The 23,813-nt window shown below is 40.9% G+C and overlaps 1 protein-coding gene across 1 annotated transcript in view; it reads right to left on the minus strand.

The window, feature by feature from the left end:
* Positions 1 to 1,680: 1,680 nt before the first annotated feature.
* ADAMTS12 (ADAM metallopeptidase with thrombospondin type 1 motif 12) overlaps positions 1,681 to 23,813 on the minus strand; it is a 171,318-nt gene continuing 149,185 nt past the window's right edge. Inside the window, exons 18-24 of the mRNA XM_076362753.1 lie at positions 22,385 to 22,595; positions 17,501 to 18,649; positions 11,210 to 11,362; positions 8,344 to 8,517; positions 6,520 to 6,666; positions 4,405 to 4,558; positions 1,681 to 2,270 (exon numbers count right to left, since the gene is read on the minus strand). Of these exons, the coding sequence (XP_076218868.1) occupies positions 2,035 to 2,270; positions 4,405 to 4,558; positions 6,520 to 6,666; positions 8,344 to 8,517; positions 11,210 to 11,362; positions 17,501 to 18,649; positions 22,385 to 22,595 (2,224 nt within the window). The 3' untranslated portion in view covers positions 1,681 to 2,034. The remainder of the gene's footprint in view (positions 2,271 to 4,404; positions 4,559 to 6,519; positions 6,667 to 8,343; positions 8,518 to 11,209; positions 11,363 to 17,500; positions 18,650 to 22,384; positions 22,596 to 23,813) is intronic.

The following is a 23,813-nucleotide window of genomic DNA, read 5'->3' on the forward strand; positions in this document are numbered from 1 at the left end:
AGTCTGACTCTGAAGTGAATCTAACTTTGTCCTGCCCAAATCCTGCAAGATGCTTCTGGGAACATCAGAAGCATCTGCACTGTCCACCAGTCTAGGTTGTTTGGCCATCAGAGAACTGCCTTGGATGTAGCAGTACAGGCTCTGCTCTACACAATGCAGCCTGAGGCCAAGCCCTGCCCAAATGCTTCCTGAATCAGATGGGACACCTCCACTCCTTCATATGATTCAATATTTCTGTGTCCAGTGGAATAAGAACTGCCCAGATTTCTATTGCTCAAAAGGTCAGTAGCCATTCAGGACCTCAGAAGGACATAAGCACACTGTGAAACTTAAAAAGCATTATGTCTGGCATTGGCCAGCAACACCATAGACAGGTATTATTTTACGAGTATCTGCATGTATGCTATGTACACACATGCATGTGCATGCACCATTGTAAGTCATCCCCCACATCTGTTATACTAGCACCATATTTTTAACAGTGGATTTTAAGTTTTATCAGCACCTATAACTGGGGTTATATTGCCATCACAGAAGTTAATAAATCTAACCTTACCATGCTGCATAACCTGAACTCCCAGAGACTTCAAGTGAAGAAGTGAGCCCTTAGCCAAAGGTCACAAACCTATGAAAAAGGACAATTAGACTTGTGGCCATCATTAGATTAATACATTATAGCCAGGCCCAAATATTTCTATTAACTTTCATAAAAGTCTGTCTAGAAATAGGGCTATTGCTAGTCATAGCTCTGTAAGCGTAGTGACACTTGGATTCATGGCTATGTGTCTCACTCTACACTGCATAAAATATGACATTTCTCTGTTTTACAATCTCAAATTGTCAGGTAGCTAGGGAGTAAATCTGCGATTTTCAAAAGAGTGTGAAGAACCAAGGTGTCCAAATCCTACTGAATTTCAAAGGAATCTAAATGTCAGACTCTGTCCAGCTCTTTAGAAAATGCCCAGCTTTGCTTCAAAGTGTCCAATCTGGTCTCCCTAAAGTTTGTTCTGCCATTTTCTTCAATAGCAAAACAGATATGCTATTTGACTAGTGCTCTCCTAATGCCTGAGGCCCAGAGCTACACAGATACTCTGGGTTTCGGACTCCTGTCCCAGGTGCCCTCAGCCTCACTATGATCAAGGATTTGCACTGGGGGAAAAGTTTGCTGTGAGTGAGGTGATAAAGTACTCTTGTGGATGTGGGCTTACACTCTACTAGGAGATACTGGATTAAATGATAGCTCTATCGCTGAATATTGCTGTGAATTACAGTCCATCTGTTAAGGTGGTAGATGCCAACAGCTTTGCTTTCATGATACCAAGAAATGTTGCTTAAAACATATTTGGGAACTTAACATCCCATATTTGGTGGGGTTTTCAGGTTACAGCGAGGCATTTGTAGCAGAAGAAAACTGGCCAGGACAGGCTATTGCTGAGGTATCCTTTAGAGGTTCAGTGAAGTACTAAATGAACAATTTTTCTTTTGAAAAATCCAATGTTTCAATTTGTCCTGCATATCATAGTCAGTTATTATAAAACTCTGCTTTTAAATTTATGAAGTGAGCAAACAATTTGGAGAAACACTGCCACTTCACCTTGATTCCTAAAGACAGAAAAATGAGTGAGCACAGGGGGATCTGGCCCACAGTGCAGGTCTGTGTCTGCTGCCCCATCGGCCACCTTCACTCAGCACTTGAGTAAGTGGTGCTGCTGTTTCAAGTGGGTTTCGGAAAAGAGATGGAAGACAGAACAAGTGAAATATTCATTTAAAGAAATACAAAAATTCTTGCAAGCTTGTTTCTAGTCTCTATGCATGCCTAAGAAGTACTAGCTGCTGGTACATTGCAAATTGTGTTACAAATTTTGGACTATTACAGAGAAAAATTTGAAGCAGTAAAACAGGACTGATAACCCTAAGGGATGTGTTTTCCCAGTTTTGATCACAGATTTCCATTTATGTTGGATGGTTCAGAAAAAAAAGGAGCATAAAACCTGTAAACACAAGCCCTACTCAAAACAACTAGATAAAAACCAGCTAGTGCCAAGAAGCTTGGTTGTTGTTTTCTTGGTTTTGAGGTGATTTTCTTCTAGATTTAGTGTAATTTTGTCGTTTGAGGACTCGCTGATCCCAGTATCTTGCTTTGTTACGAATTCGGGGCTGGCTACATGTGAAGCAGCACTGAGTCTGTATTGACGGCAGCAAGCACTTGCCAATGCCTTTCAGCCTCTGGCAGAAGCGAACTGACAGTTGGTCTTTGCTGCAGGGTAGCCCTATGGTGGAGAAGATGAGAAGAATTAGCTATATTTTGCTGACAAATTATCTGTATTTCTAGAATTTTAAACTGCTTTATGCCAGACAGTCATGCCTGTTAAGGCTCTTATTTATGATGGCTTTCTCTTCCTTTGTATTATGGGTCAGCTTGATCCCCCTGAAATTTTAGGACTTTTAAGTGAAGAGGTCCTGTTAAACTTCACACGACCTTCTGTCTTGGAAAATACAGCTCTCTTATTACCATTCAGTGAGGCCTTACTTTTGCAGCAGACATAGCTGATCTATGTTTTTCACTTTAATGTTTCTGCTTTTAAGAAGTACCAGAGAAAGTCTAGCAACAATGATTTGTGAGTCTGGTACTTTCACGTTCTTGTAATAGTGCATTTAAGACAAGCGCAATGGGCTGGCAGTGTGCTGCAGAGCCATGCAGGGCAGGCAGAAGAGTGTAGACAAGGCACGTGCAACTATATGTTCAGCTTGACAATGCTTCAATTTCTGCAGCACGAAAATAAGCCAGGGACTGGTACTGTATGTATTATGGTGCTGATAGGTATGTGGTAGCTTTAATAAAATGAGATGTGTCAGATTTAGTTAGATATTACAAAATGGGGGACCTCAGCTGCGAGAAGAGATGGCTAGGGGGAGAGCCAAGGTTTGCAAAAGCAGGAAGGTGGTGGATTAGCTGACTGCAAGGCTGTTGTTCAGCAAATCCCTCAACACTGGAACTAGGGAAACTCAATGGAACTATAAAGGTAGTTTAAAACAGATAAAAGAACTTCTTTTCACAGCAGGCTGTGAACCTCTGGAACTTGCTGCCACAGGAGAGGGTGGAAGCAGACAGCATTGCAGGGTCAAAAAGGGATGCAACATATTCATAGAAAAAGTTCCATAAATTTAAACTAAAAGGCACTGAAAGGGGTGCCTTTAATAGCTCTAAAATGCCAGTTGGGAGTGCTGGAGGAATACCGTGGAAATGAATCACAGGAAAGGACTAAACTCCTGTATTCTCCCTAAGTAGCATCTTCTAATGCCGTTGCTGGAGACACAATATTGGGCTGCGTGGACCACTGGTCTACCCAGTAGGGCATTTCTTATGTTTTACTGGCCCCTTGAGATTTTATTCACAGAAATAACTATTACTAATCTGTGTAGGTAGTATTTATCTGAGTCTGTCTTTCTGAACATGAGAGGGACAGGAGATAAGCAGACCAATTCAACCCTAGGGCAAAACATGTGCTAAAGATCTTTGAACAGCAGGAGGAGTGATGCATCACTTTCAAGTGTATGCCAGATCTGCCCTGCTCTCAGGAGTCAACCTCTTGTCTCGTTGCCAGATTCAACCTGTACTTTTGACTTGTGAGAGGGAAGAATCCTCCTCCAAAAGGCCTTTGAAGGCTCTTCCAGAAGGACTCTGAGCTGTTGCTGTTCTTACCTGAGGGTACCTGCTGGATACTGCAAGTACACAGACTACAGATAAAGATACCCTTCCGTAAGCTTCCTCCCTCCCCTGCCACTTCTTTTCTGGGCTATTACCATCTACACAACTGGGCTCCTGGGCCCTTGAAGGAGAGAGGTACAGGACACCCTGAGTCACAAGAGGACTTCTCTCCACCTCTTCATTTTGGAGACAGCGTCACCCTGTGGGACACCGAATTCATAGTGCCAAGATTGTATCTGGGTTCACTGCCAGTCAGATTTTTCTTACAGTGTCTGTCTCACTTTGCTTGCTTGCACTCCCAGTCCAGAATTTGAAGTTCCCATAGGGGTATCTGTCTTAAGAAATGGCATCTGTTTGGATTCACAGCATGTCTTTCCACAGCCCTCAAGGCAGCCTGTGAGTTACCTAAAACAGGTCAATACAAGCAGACCTATTCATTTAGTTGTGGCATCATAAATTAGGGATGCAGGCTCAGAGAACTGCATTCCCCATCAGGGCCAGTAGGGCTGGAGAACCTGACAACATGATTCCACCAACGGCGCAGCTGAGCAGTAGCAGGTTAGGCTGACCTGTAATTACTGAGCCTGTAGTATTCACAACAAACTGATAAATTGGGTCAGCTTCCAGTTTTTGCAGAATCTCAGCACAAATGGAGAGCTCTTTGGAAACTGTCTGATGCAAGTGTATTATCATACCTGTACTTTTCCTGCACTCTTGCAGATTGCATTTCTGAATCTCTGTGGGCTTGGGTTTATCCACACACGTACTGTCATCTTCAGTTTCATTAGTTTCTGTATTCATGCACTTCACAGTTCTTTGCTGAATGCCCCCTCCACAAGAAACAGTGCACTGAAAAAGAGTAATTTTAACATATATAGAAGTTTTTTACATGGAAATTGTGTAATATGCCAATATTTGAGCTGTTTGAGCACATTTGACAGAAAGCTAAAAATGCTGTATGATCCAGAACCAATGACACTAAAGTACTTTGTGTACTGCATTCTCCATCCAGACACCTCCATGGTGCATTGTGGCCAGATTTGGCAGGATACAGTGGAGGGGTAAATAGTACAAATGCAGCATCTTGCAATGTGTAACCATGGTAAGAGGACTGTTTTCTATGGAGAGGGAGGATCTGTAATGCCAGTCCTACAAAGTAAGAGAGTAGTAATCCAAATTAGTACTGCACACTGACATTTTTTGTTTCCTGTGTTTTCTCACCATCTAAATTAAACATGAATAATCAATTGCAATGTTAGGTCTAGAAATGACCAAGCTGAAGATTTCAAAAAATCTCAGTGAGATGTTTTTTCTTTGGTGACATTTACACTGTGGTTACCCTTTCTTTATGACCACAAAACAATTGCCAGCTGCTTGTTCTGATGGCACATAGATGGCCATAAAAAAAGAACATTTTCCTGTACTATTCTGTAAATGTACTTAATTCTTCCGACATCCCAGAGCATCTGAGAATTCCAGTTAATTTTAAATTCTTTTTCTCTTCAGATAAATAGTGGCCAGCAAGATAAATACTTCAACAGACAGAGAATGCCAGCTAGTGCTGAAGACAGGACTGGTACCTAATACCTAATTTTCTGCAAATTATCCTCTCTCTAATGTATATCTCTGTGCATAAGACACAATATTACTGGTGTGAAGTACATTAAAAGATCTTAGGTACTCCTGCGGCAACTTCAGATTAATGTTTAAAATAGTTTTTTTATAAAGTAAAATAAATGGGATTAATAAATCAGTAAAATAGCTGCTATACATTTTGGTATTCAGTTGCTTATTTTATGCATGTCCCAACATTTTCACTTCCATATTTAAGTGTTAGAGTTATACTAACTCTACATTACATTATACTCATATCCCATCTAATGGCTTTGTGTCAAAACCAACTTATTAAATTTTCTGTGTTAAATGACTCTCCGTTATTTCCTTATTTGTGGCTCCTTTTGGTGTACTTTCCACATTCTCTTCTGCTGTGAGGACTATTTGTAATGTATGAATAGGTTTGTTAAGGAAACTGGAGGGAAAGGTTTATTAGATATACCAGTTTCTTTATGATTAAACATGTATTGCAGAAACTGGAAGGTTCCCCAAAGATACACCCCATGTTTGTCAATTAGAGTTCCAGAAGCCAAAGTAGAGGGCTATTGGTCAAAATTCAGAATTTCTGTTTGTGTGGGCAAGTCCAATATTCCACAAAGTTGCTTTAAGGGTCACCCCCCAACCGCTCAAAAAATAGTCTGGAACAGTAAAACATTACAATAACTGGAGAGGCTCTGGAAGCACAGACAAATCAAACAGCCTGGTTGTACTTGGAAGGATTCAGCTAGGCATGTTGTCAGGGACTTTTATTAGCAATTCAAGCTTTTCCCTCCCTCTCTAAAGATGCTCGTCCTGTCATCCTCTTGAAACGTTACCTGATTCTATATCTAACCGAACATGGTTGAATTTACTACCCAGTAGCCTCTTCCAGTGGAAAACTTCAAATTTGTAATGGAAGAATGTCAATGGTAACTCCTTTTTCATTAGAAAAGGAAAAAAACCCCACAGCCCTCCATCCAACTACATCTAATGCAGCAACAAAAAGTAAAAGCTACAATGTCTATCACCTGAAGGAACTGTGTTGGCCTGGCTCTGAAACGTTTAGTAATATTTTCAAAAGATCTTCTTTTGTAACTCCAGCTGTGCATAAGAAACTATACTTGCCATAGGCACTGAGGTTCACAGACAAGTGGATAATACGACTAAACATGGCCAACTCAGGACAACAAATAAAACAAAAAAGAACTGAATCCTACCGGGCCCCATGCCTGGTTAATCCACTGCGTACAAGGCTGCCTGTTACAGGATGCAACGGCAGTAGGTCTTTTTGTCCAGTCACAGTAGCCGCCTTCTGGGCAGTAGATATGTCGCTTTCGCTGGCCCCCACCACATGTTCTCGAACACTAACAAAAGAGGTGCACAAACCCATGAGGAGAGAGGTGGGAATGGATGACAACCCAGAAACAGACCATAAAGACAGTAGGAAATGTTCTTTGTTTAGAAATGTGGAGCCACAGGTAACAAGAAGCATGTCACTGACCCATGTGATTTAGAAAGATGTACAGGCTAGCCTGCATATCAAGTATTACAGTCCCAATATGAAGAAAAGCTCTTCATATTGGGAACTGAGACATTTATTTCATCATATGCTTGGAAAGAGACAGGGAAGAAGCCATTATCGGTCCAAAATACTTGGGGGAAAGCTGTTCCTGACACGTATTAATGCAAGGAATATAGGACAGCGTGGAAGCGGCAACATAGAACAGGCAACACAGAACTGCTCATGCAGCACCACTGGCAACAGTAACTTCTCCAACAAGAATGAGATTGGAAGTTAGGCGTCTGCAGGATTAATCTGTTACATTTACTGAAGACAGTACAAGTGCATGAGGTGCAACGTCTCATTTTTATGAGGTGGCTGGGGACATTGAAATTCACCCAATCCATACAATAAATTAACTGTTCGGCAATAAAAGCATCATACAAAGACAGTGACCCAGGTTATTTTTTTAAACATTTTTTTGTCCACATTCTAGTATTACTTACCAACTGATCTTTTACTATTATTCACTAGCTCTGCAGTAGAGCCTGCTTGAAATACACAAAAAAATTTGTACTCTGACATGAAATAAGATACCAGATATACTTTGCATAATGCCTTGTTCCTGTCCTACAAGGAATTGCATCCCTATGGACATAGGACCAGAGCTGACATCTGATAAATGAACCTTTTCAATCCAATTCTATCCAGTATCCTTAGCATGAGAACAACTGCCAGGGTTGAACAAGCGTTTTTATAAAATATTTTAAGTGGCAAACGGGTGCAATCATTTGGCTACTCTTATTTTTTCAGCCCTTGCTGACTGCTCTGACTGGAAACCCACATCCTGGTCTCCTCCTTACGGCAGGGGTGATTTGTCAGTGGCCTGTAAGGAAGCAATGTGATCACCTCTCTTGAAATCCAAAAGCATCAGGTCCACAGTGCCGCAAACATTGTGGCGCTTTCTCCAAGGCTGCTTTTAGTGGGAGTAAACACTAAAATGTAGTCAGACCATGTGCTTTAGCTGACATAAATATGTGCCTGGCTGCCTATGAGTTTGTTGGCACAGATTTATATTACAAAGTGACCCAAACGTCAGATTTATCTTACATCTGATCTCAGTCTCTGGCCCCATAAAATTGCAGCCCAAAAGTGTAAAGGACAATTCTGAATTAATCATGATGACAAAGCAACATTAAAATGGCAGCAAAAGGGATCAGTCTGAATGAATCACATTTACTGATCCAGTAGGATAGCTAAAATAAATCTTCTTCCAGGCCATCTGCTTCTCTCTTTCAGGGTATGGTAATTTACAGCTCTAGCTGTGTATCACATGCAACCTAAGAATGATTCTGGGAAGTCTTACGAACGTCTGTGATAATTTTTGCTGTAACCATGCACAAGGTCTGCAGAGCCTCTGAGTGGTCCTAACTCTGTGTCTTCCTTTGAGAGAAAGTTTACCTAACAGCATGGGATCTAACAGCCACCGCTAACTGACAACTAATTGTTCATTCCCAAAGCTTCTTTTAAAGAACAATACCTCATTCCAGGGCTCCACACGCCACTGCAAGCAAGGCTCCACGTTACAACTAGTGTTGAGTTGTGGCTTATATCCAAGTAATTGGCAATGAAAAGGCCTCAGAAGTCGCTTTTCACGAACATCAATGCAGTGAACATCTCGGGTCTTGAAACCACCGTTGCAGCTAGCGGAGCACTGTATACAGAATAGAAAGGGGTACATCTCCAAATTATGTTCTGCTGAGCAGCTGTCCCTTCCCCAGTCACAGAGGAAGAGGACAGCCTGAGCTTTGAGCATCCTGACTCACAGAGGGAATTTCCAGTTTACCATAACAACAATCCATTGTTAGGTTTAAAAACTGTGGTTTTCATCATAGCAAATCAGAACACACCACACAAATATTTCCCTTTCTTCACTGGAACATCCGTTAATAACACAAATGGATATTTAATTAGGAAATCTTGCCAGTTATTTCCAAAATGTCATAGTGAAAGAGTCATAATGCAATAAATAGAATAAACAAATCCTGTATGTAGGGAAATTGTCAGTTGTTTCTGGGGGAGGAAGGGAGGAAAGAGGCACAGCTGCATAAGTTGATTTCTCATTCAGCCATGGGAGAGGTCAGTGTCCATGGCAGCAGATTGCTTAGGCTGGCAAAACTGCTCCTCATCTTAGCCCCTAGACTTGAGCTGCTGCGGATACCACTGGGAGATGGTGGACTCATCACACAGCAGCAGTTCCCACCTTCACCTTCCTCGCTTCTTTGTGGCACCAGGAGGATCCATACCCCAAGAGCACCCCGGGTGTGAGAATGGGAAAGAAGAGAGAGAGACCATGAGCCTCACTCACTGCCTGTGAAATCGCTTCTCAGCTTAGAGCACTACTGGCGAGCCAAGTGAGCCCTTCCAGTCTCGTATTTCTCCCCAGAGTTTGCTCCAAGGCCTCATGCAGCAGGACCAGGTTGTGTCCCCACCTAACCGAAGCCCCAGACCTCTCCTGCTGCTGAGGAAGAACTGAATTTGCTACTCGAGGATAAGGACAAATACACATTTAATTATTTTGCCTTCATCCAGGATTAAAGCCAATTCTACCGACACCACTGAATAACCTCAGATCAGCTTTCATCTTTACCGCCGTGATGCAATATAACAACTGATGCTGTTCTCCTTTGCATAAATCAGCATTCTTCAGTTGAACAAGGAAACTGAATATAATACTTCCCCAGGGAGCTGAAGGATGGATGGAAGGGGAGTCCATGCTCTTGTTCACAGAAGCTTCTGTCCCTCTGGATAGAAACAATGGACAGAAGTGACTGTGCAAGAAACTGAGTACACACAGCCCCAAAATATGTGCAAATTGTATTTGGTATTAAACTTAGACTATAAGGTCCAGTCTGAAGCATCTTTCGTTTTGAGGAGGGGAAAAATTAGGTAAGAGAAAAGGAACAGAGAAAGTTTACTACACTAGCAGGGGAATGTAGCCATCTTGCTGTGATAAGGTGACATTAACATGTTTGAAACAAGTAATGAGAAAAACAATTGCCACTTGCAAAAGCAAACAAGAAATAGCCATTTTTATATATGAAATTGTAATCAGGTTTGTATAGTTCAATTGCTGGAAAATAAGGGTGGCTAACACAACAGAAATCTGCTAGGAAAAGCCTTTTGTCTCCAATTGGCCTCATAATTAGACTGACACTTTAAAACATTTGTTTCCTACAATATTTTATCATTAAACTGATTTCTAGCTACTTTCTGTGATATAACTATCATCCACTTGTTGCAAGAGCAGTAACATTTATGAAGAAAAAGTGAAGGTGAAATATGCCCTACTGCAACTGGGACTGCAGAATGTCTATCTATGATTTAAAATGAATTTCGAAGGCTTAAATGTGGTTATGTAATGCCTTGGCCTTTCCTGGACTTTCTAAAGAGTCATGTATGTCACGTACAAATCAATTCTATGTCAAAGAGCTCAATAATATAACACAGGTTTTGTAACTATAACCTTTTCTTTGTATGAATCTGCCCTCTAGTTCAATGGCAACAACATTGTCCGCAAAAATTATATGTATTGAGAAAGTTTGAGACCTATCTTTTTCTTTATTAAGTCAACATTATTTCAAATAGAATTTTGTAGTTTTTCTCTTTTGAGTCTTGAAAAATAACCCACCGTTTGAAGCCCCAATTTTAGACAGTGTGAAGACAAAATGTAACAAGCTTCAAGAAGTCACTGAAGTCCTTCCAGGTGTTCGTCACACATCGTACAATACCAAAAAAGAACTCAAACACAATTCCTTGGGTTCCACTTACTACCTTGGACACTCTCCTGTCTCTTGGCTAGGCCTGTATACATAACTAGTACCAAATAAGACTGTAGCCATAGCAGCCATTCTCCCCAGTATATTTTTCTTTAGTTTTTATAATGTAAAACTTAGAGATTACATGAATGGGGAACAGACCATGTCACATAAGGTAATACATGGTGGCAAGGGTGAATAGGAACATGCCAACTCCCTCTCCCAAATTCCCACTCGCTTCTTAAAATTAGGATATGCCTCTGGAGACAGAGATCAAAAAGATGCCACATGCAAATATGTACAGCTTTGCCCTAGGATCTCCACAGAAAATGCATAGTGAGCCCTGCTTTAGCTCTAGATGCAAAAGTTAATGAGTATGACCCCCACACAGGAAGAACAGAACTCATGGCAGATGCGTTTCCATAAATAACTTAGTCAGGAAATTAGTAAATTAGTGCTGAATCGTCAACTGGGAATCATGTATGCATTCACTGAGTAAATAATTATTTTTAAAATGAAGTATTTAGAACTCCCTACTGTTTGAAGTTAGCAAGCTTGCTGTTCACACACAGCTCTGAATGAAGTTACCTTGCTCCAATTTCCTGTTTTCCAGCTAGCACATGGGCGGAGATAACATTTTCTTGCAGGATCAGGCTTTTTCATGTGCTGACAGTGGGATGTGTTCCTGCTGCTGCACTCCACGTGTCTCCAGAAAGCCCCCATTCCACAGGTGGTAGAGCACTGCACAAGGGTGAGAGGAAAGCCCAGGGGCAAACTCAACGTTAGTAAGTCATTCTGGAAACAATCCAGGAACCTAAATATAAATATCTAGAGCTATTTTAGATGACCTGGTTTATCTGAGATACTCAAAAGAAGATTTCAAGTTCACCTAAGTCTTACTTAAGGTTCTGAAGGAGGTGTTTTTGTTGCTTTGTTAAGAAAATAGCAATTCTGATTTATACTATGCACTGCTCTTCTTTGGCAGACTCCTGCTTACTGAGACATTCTGAATCTGTACCAGGTGTTCCACTGTTTCCTTCTGTGTCATTGCATCCAATCTTAAGCACTGTTCCCTCTCTATCCCTAATAGTGCTGATGAGATATTCAGCAAACTGAGTGCATGATGCTGAAAATCTGAAATAAAATATGTGAGAGACTTGGGAAAACTGTGCAGGAAAAGGATTTTTGAAATTCTGAATTCCAAGAGTGACTAAGTTTTTCCAACATTTGGGAGGATTTTAGTGTCTGAGGTAAGAGAACTGATCATGCCAGTCCAGATCCCAAGAGTGCACACTCTTCACCAAAAAAATCACTATCATTGTATTCTGAAGCAGGAAGAGGTGAAAAGTGGCTGGAGACACCCATTTACCTTTTTCTCCCTTAAAAAGGGAGGGACAGTGAACTACATGCATAGAGTCAAATCCAACACACGCCAAGCAGCCTGTAGCTGGCATGAGAAACAGCATAAATAATCTTGGATTAAGTCAGCAAAATGATGAAGAGAGCAACTGCTATTGTGTGGTTTGAACTCCCTACACGGAAGTGGGAGAGTAAAACAGGGAAAGCTGAGTAAATGTCTTTGGAAAGATAAGGAAAGCTAAGCTGAAGCTAAGACAGGGAAAAAAACCCATTGAAGACATGGAGCTGTTACCAGATTCAATCAGAGAAATGGAAAAATGGTTAATGGTCACAACAAAGAATTTTTGAAAAATTGCACATTATAAAGAGTGTGAATCTGCCAGGCCTCTGCAACATGCCATCTCTAGCTTCCGAGATTCGTGGGACATCTGTCCAAGAGGCCCAAAGATCCTGTTAAATGGGACTGCATACCACTGTTCAGTTTTACGTAGTCACATATCTGTCCAAGACAACGTGTCTGTTCAAGAGGATGGACTGTCCTTGTCTTGGTGGCTGACTGTTTGATGGCTCCCCCCAGCCCTGCTATACCAGTCTGACAACACCAAGACTTTATTGAAGGGATGCTTCATGAGATTGAAGGGATGATTCATGAGAAGACCAAAGATAGCTCCAGGGATGATGCTGGGCAGATCATACTTACAAAGCTTTATGTTCTGGTCTGAGGGAGGTGAAACACAGCAGGATTCTTTCAAAAATTGTTGTTTTCAGGTACAGAGCCAAGAGAGAAAGGCATGATGCTGTAAATAGTACTGGGAGAAAGCTTTAGCTTTCTTGACTACTGTTTCATGTTACATAAATGAGACCAATTGCTCTGAAGTTCAGGAAGACTTATTGCTTTTCCCTTTTGTCATTCAGGAACCAAGACTTCCTCTTGTCACAGTAGATGTCTATTACAGAGGAAGGAAGTGCAGGTGACTTTTCATGACCAATAACAGAGGTGCAGAATGAGCAGAACTGGTGGTAAAGGGTATCTTTGGTCCCCATAAAGCTCTTAGAAAGGGAAAAGAGACAGCCCAGAACGACCTGGGAAATAGTGGGAAAGAAGTTAAAAGTTACAGACAGAGACACCAGTGTCAGTGGGCACTGTTTTGCCCTACTCTAATTAGTGCTCTCCCTTGGGAGGTAAGTGTCAACAGCGTTATGGGACATGTCACACCAATCCATCTCAGTGACTATCACTATTCTTGGGCAATATTTATTTACGAGTATAGACGCATCCTAAGGAGCAAAGAAATGTCAGAATATTGGCAGTCAGTAAAAGAGAACGATAGAGAGTAGAGCAAGAGATTCAACTAGGTAGATGCAACGGTCTTGAGGTATCAATGCCTTGGAAAGATGTCCTCTAAAAACAGGCACAAAGTTTTACTAAGGCCAGGTAAATAAAAAAGGCAAAAATAAAGTCAGGCAATTGTAGACTAAAAATGAATTAACAGTAATGAACAATAAGAAAAGGTTCTGTGAATGTTAGAATCAAGGTGTGGAGAGGAAATACAAAACTTTTATTTTATGAGAAAGATAATAGCTGACGTATTTACAGAATCACAGAATGGTTGAGGTTGGAAAGGACCTCTGGATGTCATCTTGTCCAACCCCCCTGCTCAAGCAGGGCCACCTAGAGCCAGTTGCCCAGGACCATGTCCAGATGGTTTCAGAATATATCCAAGGACAGAGATTCCACAAATTCTCTTTTTCACCACCTTTTCTTCTTCAAACTTGAAAAAAAAAGTTAAATGTGCCAGGCTTCACATAAAGTTAATTTTAACAAGAAACAATAGCTTGAATGAGAATAGCAAAAGATTACTAAAACACTAAAGAATAGTAAAGTAAGTTAGATGCATTAAGTATCCTTAAATTGATTTCATCAGTTCTGTGAAACCAAATGTATTGACCTTACATCAGTATTCATTCAGGTGTTCTTGAATAATCTTTGAACTGTTGCAAATTATTTTTTAAAATAGATTGGGAAAGTCCCAGAGGATTAGAGAGGAACATCTTTCAATTTATCTTTAGGAAAAGAAAAAGGCAGATCTGTGGACTAATAGAACACTTGACCTAACTTTACTTCACAAGAAGATACAAAAGCAAATTATTAAAAAATCAAGATCAAAATGGTAAATACTAACAAAGATGATAAAGCAATAAAACAGCCTACATGGACCTATCTAGAACAAATTATTGAAGTCAATCTAATATCAGGTCTCTGAGCAACCTGATCTAGTTGAAGATGTCCCTGCTCATTGCAGGGGGGTTGGACTAGATGACCTTTAGAGGTCCCTTCCAACCCAAACCATTCTATGATTCTATGACCCTTCTCTGACAGGCGTGCCTGGCTTAATGAAAATAGAGAGCCAGCTGATGTGATGCACTTTGACATCATCTCATAGACCATTCTTCTAGCAAATGATGGAAATATGGTCTAGGTGAGATAATTACAAGATTGGTGCACAGCTAACTGAAAAACTGTAATAAAGTAGTCCTCAGTGATTCAGTGTGAAAACGAAAAGACATTTCAAATATGGTCCTGCAGGGCTCTGTCTATAGCCAAGCTCTCTTCAGTATGTTCATTAACTAACTGAATGATGAAAGACAGCATGCACTTATAACATTTGCACATGACGCCAAGTTGGGAGAGTTGGCAGGAATGTTGGAGGACACAATGTGAATTGAAAAACATCTCACCAAGTTGAAAAATTGTAAGAAAACAGTAACCTGAAATTCAAAAACATATGCAAAATCCTACATTTAAGGAGAAATTTTTATACATGTATATATACATATATATACACACACACGCATGCACACAGATATATACACACCCCAAACAAAACTGAGAACATCTGCTGATCTAGAAACACTGTATTAAGGGATCCGGGGTTTACAATGGACCACAAATTGAATAAATCAAAGTGGGACAGTTACAAAACAAGACAAATCTCATCTCAACATTCACAAAGAGGGTCATACATAAAATGATAGTAATTATTCCATTTTATTTGCCAGGTGTCAGCTGGGGCCATAATGAACATCACTGATGAAGGAATATATGATGAAACTGAGCAAGTCCATAGGAAAACAACAAAGTCACCAGATATTTAGAAAACACAAGGAAAATATGAAAAGAACCAGATTGTTTTGTTTAGAAAACAGACCCAAAACCAGTTATTAAAAAGACAATTATCTTCCATGGTCTGCATATAAAAAATAGAATTTTCGTTTTCAGTGCAGAAAATGTTGGTTATGTATAAGGAAAATATTTCTAATGCAGGTAATGAATGACTAGGACAGACTGCAGCATTTCTGTACTATAGACTTCTGTTCAGGATGTGCTGGGCTTGGAAGCACAACCTTTGCCTGGACTTTCTCTTGCAGGCTCTTTCACCCAAGCAGATGTAAATGAAGGTCTTTGGGCATGTGCAGAAGGAAATGCTTCACTTGTTCCACTTGAACATGGGAAGCTAAAGCCATTCTTACCTGGCCATGGGAAGGCACAAGATGAAACTTCAGACTGCCATCAGGAGTGCATGTCCTGAACAACTGCTGATGTGGTGGTGACAGAGCAGAGGTGTTACCCACTGGCTGCATCCAGACAGAGGGCACCAACAGGATCTCGGTGGCCTAGCTGTGCCTCCACTGCCGTGGGATACACTAAGTCATCTCTTGCTGTCCTTTTTAGCCCTGCTTTTCTGCATTTCCATTAATTTGCATTATTCCAGGCAGACCCGAGAGCAGACAGGTACAGAGAAACAGACCTTTGATAGCCTTCTCCATCAATACTGAGACACAGAGGCAGATCAGTGCAAAGAGGTTTCCAGGTCTGGACCTTTGGCTGTACTGATTAGCTTGGTTAAAAAAGGCCATCAGAGAAATGAGGTAACTTGTTCAGATACCAAAATCTCTCACTTTAGGTATCATGATTTGAAGAATATAAAATCCATTAGCATAAAAAGAACTCTGTTTACATAAAAATAGAATTTTACAGTGGGAAGGATTTTAAATAGAAGTTCATTCTATATTCTCTTATTATAGTTGCTAGAATTAGGTGGTTGCCCCCTCACCAGCCCTGACCCCACAGAAATTACTATCTCAGGCCACAGCAATCTAACAGCACAGAAACCTAGCTGTCAAAAAGCCTCGTGCTAGGTATTGGTAAAAGAAAGTCAATAGCAATATACAAAAAATAGTAAGCACTTTTCTGAGGCCATAGAAAACTGCAATCTATATTACTCCTGCACAGAAGAAATTACCCAAGTATTATAAACATTGAGTAATGACCAAGGATCAGGGAAAACTGGGACAAGTCATCTTGTCATCTTCAAGACCAAGTATCTTTGAGATGCTTTACACCTCAAAAGAGTTTTCAAACTCCCTGTACTTGTTTCATTTACTCAAACAGAAAGACAGAGCTATTGAAAGTGAGTATTACAAGATGTTAACACCTGTTTTGATTGAATTTCATTACCATTAGAAATTAAAAAGTTCATTTTGGCACAGCCATTAATGCAGATAAAATAAACTGTTCATTTCTACATTCAAACAAGACATAGTATAACACTATTATCAGCTGCTGTATCCAAAGATACTGTACAACCACAACCACTGACGATTCTAACTTCTATGCCAACCAGACAAAATGCTTTTACTTTACCACTACTACAACCCAGTTCCAATATACGATCACCTAAACTTCAAAAAAAGGTGCAGAACTCCATGTTACAACGTCTCCCCATGGACATGTGCTGGACAAATTATGAACCCTGGATATACCAGTTTAACTTTGGACTAATATTCTTATCTTTGCTTTGTAGACTCAAACTGGTTTTACCAGGCAGAATGCTGCTCTGAGTTTGGACATATTTGCTTAATGGTGGATACAAACACCAATAATGGGATGAGATAGAAAGGCACTACAAAAACATGTTATGTTAATAGCCAACTAAAAATATGTTTAAGTATCCATGTTATTAATGCACTTTATACAGTAATAAAGCTAGCTTACCTACATGACCCTGGTCATGTTTCCTAAGTTCGGAAACACACATAATTTAGAGAGAAATGATATGTAAGTGAAGGTTAGAACATAATAGCACATGTACAGCTAACTTGTGTTATGTATTTGGAAATACAAGCATAGTCATTTGGTGTCTCCAGGATTCATCTAATAGCTTAATTTTTTGCTGTGCCCTAAAACAAAACTCTTGAGGTATTTCTGATAATAGTCAAACCTGAATGTCATATCCCTGGAAGAGTTATGCATAGTTTTGCAGAATCCATAAATACAGACACATTCTATGTAAGCATTAGATACTCCAAGTTACTGATTTTTTTGTGTGACAAGTATTTCATCTGAATGTATGATACTCATTTGAGATAATTGCAACAAACTAAGAAGCTTTATTTCCTCAACAGTGGTTCAGGCAGCTGTTCACACTCTCCACTCCTTACGAGTTAAAAGTAACTTACCTCACTCCAGTTGCCTACGATCCAGTAGGTATCACCAGGCAAATTGTTGGATGTTATTAGGTGGCTGTTTGGTGTGACATTTGTCAAAACCCCCTCAGATGTTGCACTTTGGTTCCTGAGAACATGCTCGAGAGCTGACGATTGTGTGTTGGAGGTTATGGTGTCGAGTAGCTTCATTTCTCTTCTGTTGTCAGCCGGGTCTCTCGGTACATGACCAAACACTGTGGGCATTACTGTAACAGATGTTTCTTGGGTAGTTACTTCTACAACAGGCACATCAACTTGCAGACTGGTATAGTTTGCTGCTGTTGGAAATGCCAGTCCTTGTGCTGTTGTGCTAACAGGAAGGAGCGTAGAAGGTTCTCGGTGATGAGATGCAGGGGTGGGCTGAGAAGTCACACTCTCATTTTGAAGGACAGGAGAGCCAGTATCTAGGGTTGTGCTCCTGGTTCTGATTTCAGGATTGAGTTCTGTGCTGTAAAGGAGATCAGCTGGTTTCTCACTGCCTCCAACTGACCCATCAATGTCGTCAGATTCTTCGGTTAAGTAATCATAGCTGGAAGTTATTTCTGGACTACTGGTAAAAGAGGAGACAGGAGTGCCCTCACTTCTTAGCACCTCACTTTCTACAGTAGAAACTGCCTCCCTTTCAGAATTATTTTCAGCATGTCTTATAATTTCAGTACTTAAGCTGTTATGAAAAGGCCATGAAGTAGTATTTTGGTGTGAACTATTTTCAGTAGAAACAACCGGGTAATTGTAAACATCACTTGGTCCAGAAAAATTATTTTGTAATGTTTTGTTGGCTGTTCCTTCTTTTTCTGAGACATTACCCAAACCAGAGGATGTAGGCAAACAGGGAGTTACACTTTCAGGCTTAGGTATTTTTGTTGTTGTATGGGACCTTGGGTTTGGTATGGGTATTCTGCGAGGAGGACTCCATTCGGGATTAGTACTTGTTTTTCTGATTATGATCTTTCCTCTTCTGGGTGCCAGGGGGGGTATCAGAAATCTTCCAGCAGAAGGACATTGTTGGAGACCACACAGGGCCTTAGAGTTTGGTCTCTTGGAAGTATCACATGGCTCATCATTATTTTTGGCACAAGTGACATTACGAGTCCTTATTCCACCACCACAAGTAACTGTGCACTGCAAAAAAAACAGAATTAATATATCTCCCCTCTTAATTCTGCTGCACATATCAATAAAAATAAGTATCAAATGGCACCTGTTTATAATAAAGAAGGATCATTATAAATGATCAGTAACAAAGCTTTTCCTAAGGAACAAGCCCTCCATTCTAGTGATGTTCTGCTATCATGGAGCTCTTTCCAAGTTTTTAGAACAGTAAATGTCACCTTGGGGAAACAGCAGTGAAAAAAAGACTGCACAATAAAGACAAAATATGAAAGTAATATGCTCGAATTTGATTTCTTCAGTGAATCACAAAAGTTGTTTAGCCAATACCTTTTCTACCAGGGTTATAAAAAACAGACTAAAAACCTGTCATCAAAAACATATCTGACTGGCTCAGTGCTGGCTACTCACAGTGCCACAAACCCACTGTGATCATCCATGCAGCTCACAGATCTTTGTCGACTTTATGAAATGGATTTTTCATTCAGTCTTAGTGCAACCACCACACGTTGCCAGGGCTGCTAGCATGTCTCTCCTAAATCACAGACTACTGAAAATAATTAACCTATCTGGCTTCTATTTAAATGGAAGCACTGTTGTGTATAAAGGCTGCTGGAAGCTAAGGAGACCGAGTTTTTCTGTGATGTTTTTCATCCTCAGGCCCACAGGCACAGCCATGCCTTCAGCAGCTGTCCCTCCACTGAGGACTTTCTGAAATTTCAACACACTTGTCTGGTTTGAGGTACTAAGGCTGGATGACTGCTTGGGTATGAATGGAGATATTACATAAAACCTACTGGAAGAAGTCTTCCTAGGTTACAAGGGAGCCTGACCTAATTCAGCTGGCTTAAACCAGGTGTTCACCATGAAGTGATGAACACTCCTATTACCAGCACTTTAAAACTACTGGAATATCTAACCCTTTTTAGAACTAGTCTAGGTCATGGGGCAGTAGAAACATCAGTGACCTTGTGTTACTGGGGCTCTTTCTGTTGTTAACACCTGTGAAATACCATCAGCTCTGCAGCAACAGAAGCAGGGAGGAAAGCAGAGCAACCTCAGAGTAGGTAAATTCATTAGCTATTCTGTCTGTCCTCCTTGCACTTCCAGCTGTATAGCACATGTAAAGTACTCAGAGCTATGCAAGTTTACATCAGCTGCAATTTGACCTCTGAAGTTAGTCAGTAAAGGATTTTGCTTACTGAGGAAGATAGCAACTCCTAACACTATGTTGTTGCTAACACAGAAATACAACACACTTATTTTCTCAGACTTTGCCACTTGGATGATTTAGACTAGCATTCATGTGAGTTGAAAGGAACGTCCAAACTCATTAACTTTTTGCAGTAGTGGCTGTCTCCCAGAATTAGCTTTGAAAATCTCTGTTTTAGATTACAGCCATGTACTAAAAAGAGATTTCAGAATGGACAAGTCTCCTGACAATCCTGTCATTTGTGCAGGAGAAATAGTCTGTCCTACGCTCCCTCCCCAATTTTGACAGGTGTAGAAATTTATTTTTGTCAGTAACTCGCAAATATAATCTAATCCAATGACACACGAGCACTGGCTGTATTCTGTAACAGCATGCCATTTCTATATAATCGTACTGCTAGCCATGTAATCCCAGTCTATTTTTTCACAGGCAGTTAAAACATGGTGGCTACTCAATTCACAAAAACAATCAACATTCAGTGATGATGGTTTGTGAGCAGCATAAACTGAATTAATACTGTTACAAAATTCTATTAGTTTATTATCTGAATCTGCTCTCAAACACAATAGTGAGTTTGGTAAAAAAAAGTTAGAAGAAAGAAGGGAGAGAAGTTTTCAAAAAGGAAATAGAACAGAATAGAATATTTTCAGTTGGAAGGGACCTACAACAATCATCTAGTCCAACTGCCTGACCACTACAGGGCTGACCAAGTTAAAGCATGTTATTAAGGGCATTGTCCAAATGCCTCTTAAGCACTGACAGCCTTGGGGCATCAACCACCTCTCTAGGAAGCCTGTTCCAGTGTTTGACCACCCTCTCGGTAAAGAAATGCTTCCAAATGTCCAGTCTAAACCTCCCCTGGGTACCAGGGAGAAGAGCTCAGCACCTCTCTCTCCACATCCCCTCCTCAGGAGGCTGTAGAGAGCAATGAGGTCTCCCCTCAGCCTCCTTTTCTCCAAACTAGACAAGCCCACAGTCCTCAGCCGCTCCTCACAGGACATGCCTTCCAGCCCTTTCACCAGCTTTGTTGCCCTCCTCTGGAGGCATTCAAGGACCTTCACATCCTTCTTAAATTGTGGGGCCCAGAACTGCACACAGCACTCAAGGTGAGGCCGCATCAACGCTGAACACAGCGGGACAATCACCTCTTTTGACCAGCTGGTTATGCTGCGCTTGATGCGCCCCAGGATGCAGTTTGCCCTCCTGACTGCCAGGGCACACTGCTGACTCACATTGAGCCTGCTGTCGACCAGCACCCCCAGATCCCTTTCTGCAGGGCTGCTCTCCAGCCACTCCTCTCCCAATCTATACTCGTGCCCAGCATTACTCCATCCCAGGTGCAGAATCAGGTGTTTGTTCTTGTTAAGTTTCATCCCATTAATCATTGCTCAATGCTCCAGTCTATCTAGATCCCTCTGCAAGGCCTCTTGTCCCTCAAGAGAGTCAAGAGCACCTCCCAGTTTGGTATCATCAACAAACTTGCTAACGGTGCATTCAACTCCTGCATCCAGATCATTGATCTTGGAAATTTTGAAAAACTTAGTAAACTTCATTTTTATTGACACCTGAAATGGAAAATATTTGTTGTGCATATGTTGTCATGATTGTCAGCTACACTGATAGCTAAACTGCCTACTTGTGAGGTGAACCATATGCAAGTTGCACTACAACAGAATCAGAATAAAATAATTTTAAAACGTCACATGACTCAGAACCTACTTCTCCCCACTCCAGAAGAAATATCTTAGTGCATTTTCAGTTTTCATGGAGAAGTAGACTGCTCCACATGTTGGGGACCCTGAACTGTCCTTGCCTTCAAGTTGTGAAAAACCTATAGATACCAGCATCCTAATCTAAAGAAAGCTAAGAAGTGTGAGGTCCTTCCACAGATTAAAGCCTATGACAAAGCACATCAAATGAGTGCTCCCTACTAATACTAACAAACATTGCAGAATATGTTGCAGTATATTTAAACAAATTTAGTATACTGCAGTCATCATTTTGATGACCTCACATTCTGCAGTTCATCAGCTGCCAGTGAAACAACTGCACAATATTTAATTAACTCTTGAAGGATACACAGTTATTCTAGTGTTTGTTAGGGCTTCCGATTAATACTAGAAGTAAAAAGCTTGCATGCTGTGGCAAAAACAGCAGAGTTATGAATGCAAGAGATATGAATGTAAAGAATGTAAAAATGCGTCTTTGTAGGCCTACAGACATGACACAGAGCCTCCCCCCATCTGGTCCACAGCAGTAATGAGTATTACTCAGATTTTTAGCACGCAAGCACACTCTGTTCTACAGTCCCAAAAGCTCAGCAAGCCAAACCCCTAGAAACAGTTAACACGCAACACCTGCTTAGGTCTTTAGCAAGCAGGGCAGCTTTTCTTCTTCTGCACAAAGGATTTGTGAAGACATGTTAATAAAAAAACAAATTTAAAAAAGGGAAAAAAGCAGGTCATTGGTCCTCTCTGCTGACTGTAATAAGTAATTTTGAAAAAAATGTTCAATATTAGTTGGCATGAATTTACCTCAGTCCAGTTGCTCACTGTCCAGTCAGACGGGCACAAGACATCTCTGTTGCATGACAGTTGGGTCTTTGGTTTAAGCAGGTGCTGGCACTCTGTGACAGCCAGCGCCTGCTCATCAGATCCCACCGTCTGGATGCAAAGAACAGTTCGCTTCTTCTGGCCTGTTGGGCCACACGTGGTTGAACATTTCTGCCATTCTCCTGCCCACCATCTGAAAACCAGGGGGGTAAGAACCATCAGAAAACAATCCATCACAAGCACATTAAGGAAAAGGTCAGAGACTACAAGAAAAAGAACCAGTAATTTAAATTCTGGGTTCAGATATATGCTTTTCATATTAAGTCCAGATCACTCAAGTTTTCCCATCTGCCCTGTGCTCCAGCACCAGCCAGTCACGGAAAGATGCTGATTCCCAGACAGCAGTAGGCTCCAAGTATTATGTTTCTACAATGTGAGAGAATCCACTGAGTAGATCGTCTTTCAAATCCAAATTTGAAAAACTGCTAGCAAGTTTAGTAATCTATTTATCCTATTGTTTGTCTGCTTATTGCTACGTCAGTACAGAAAGAGTTAACAAATGAGAATCACCGGAGAGTCTGTAATGACAGCACAGAGGTGGAGAAGGTCCCCTCACACATGTCTATGCAGCCAGTACTGCACAAGCGCTCAAACTAGCCCTGCGTGACCTCCAGAAGGGGAAGCAGCAAGGCACACAACCCCCAAAAACAGGCTAGTCAGAGCTATGCTGTGTGCACCCACGTGGGACCAGTGCCCTGCAGTGCTGTACCTCTGGGCCTAGTCTCTGGGCCTGCACTAGGCTGGACTTTTCTGTACTTTGTTCCTTCATGAAGTAAAAACGAGCCCCTTATGTGTCTCTCTCCTGATTAAAGATGGTCTTCCGTAGCGTGCTATGCAATGTTCCACCAAATGAAAGATAAATGTTTCCGCTAGTGCAGTATTTTCCACTGCAAAACACCTTATTGACAGGAGCCGTCCCCTTTATATTTGGTTTACCTTAGCCTTTCTCCAGCTTCATCCACCTATTTCTTCTCATGCTGACCCACAGTGGATCAAATATCTGCATACCTGCCTTCCATGATAAGAAAGGAGGGGAAAAACTTCTGGGTTTCTACTATTTGAGAAGCACTGGCATCAACTGTCACATTTGCCTAAAGATTTACCTTTATACTTTTTTCAAAAAAAAAAAAAAAAACCAGACGTCTTTTTCCTTCCAGTTTAGTGTGCCCTTGGCAGGAACATAGCTCCAAGCTGCTGTATAAAAAATATGGCCCAGCTGTGAACTCCAACCCACAAAAGCTCCTAGACAATAATACTTGTTCCTGAGTTTTGAAGTAGGTCGTGACAAAGCCTTACAGGGATATATTTAGAAAACACCCTTCTAGGTGGAAAAAATTGGTTTTGGCTTACA

Source organism: Aptenodytes patagonicus, chromosome Z (assembly GCF_965638725.1).
Source record: "Aptenodytes patagonicus chromosome Z, bAptPat1.pri.cur, whole genome shotgun sequence".
Lineage (NCBI taxonomy): Eukaryota > Metazoa > Chordata > Aves > Sphenisciformes > Spheniscidae > Aptenodytes > Aptenodytes patagonicus.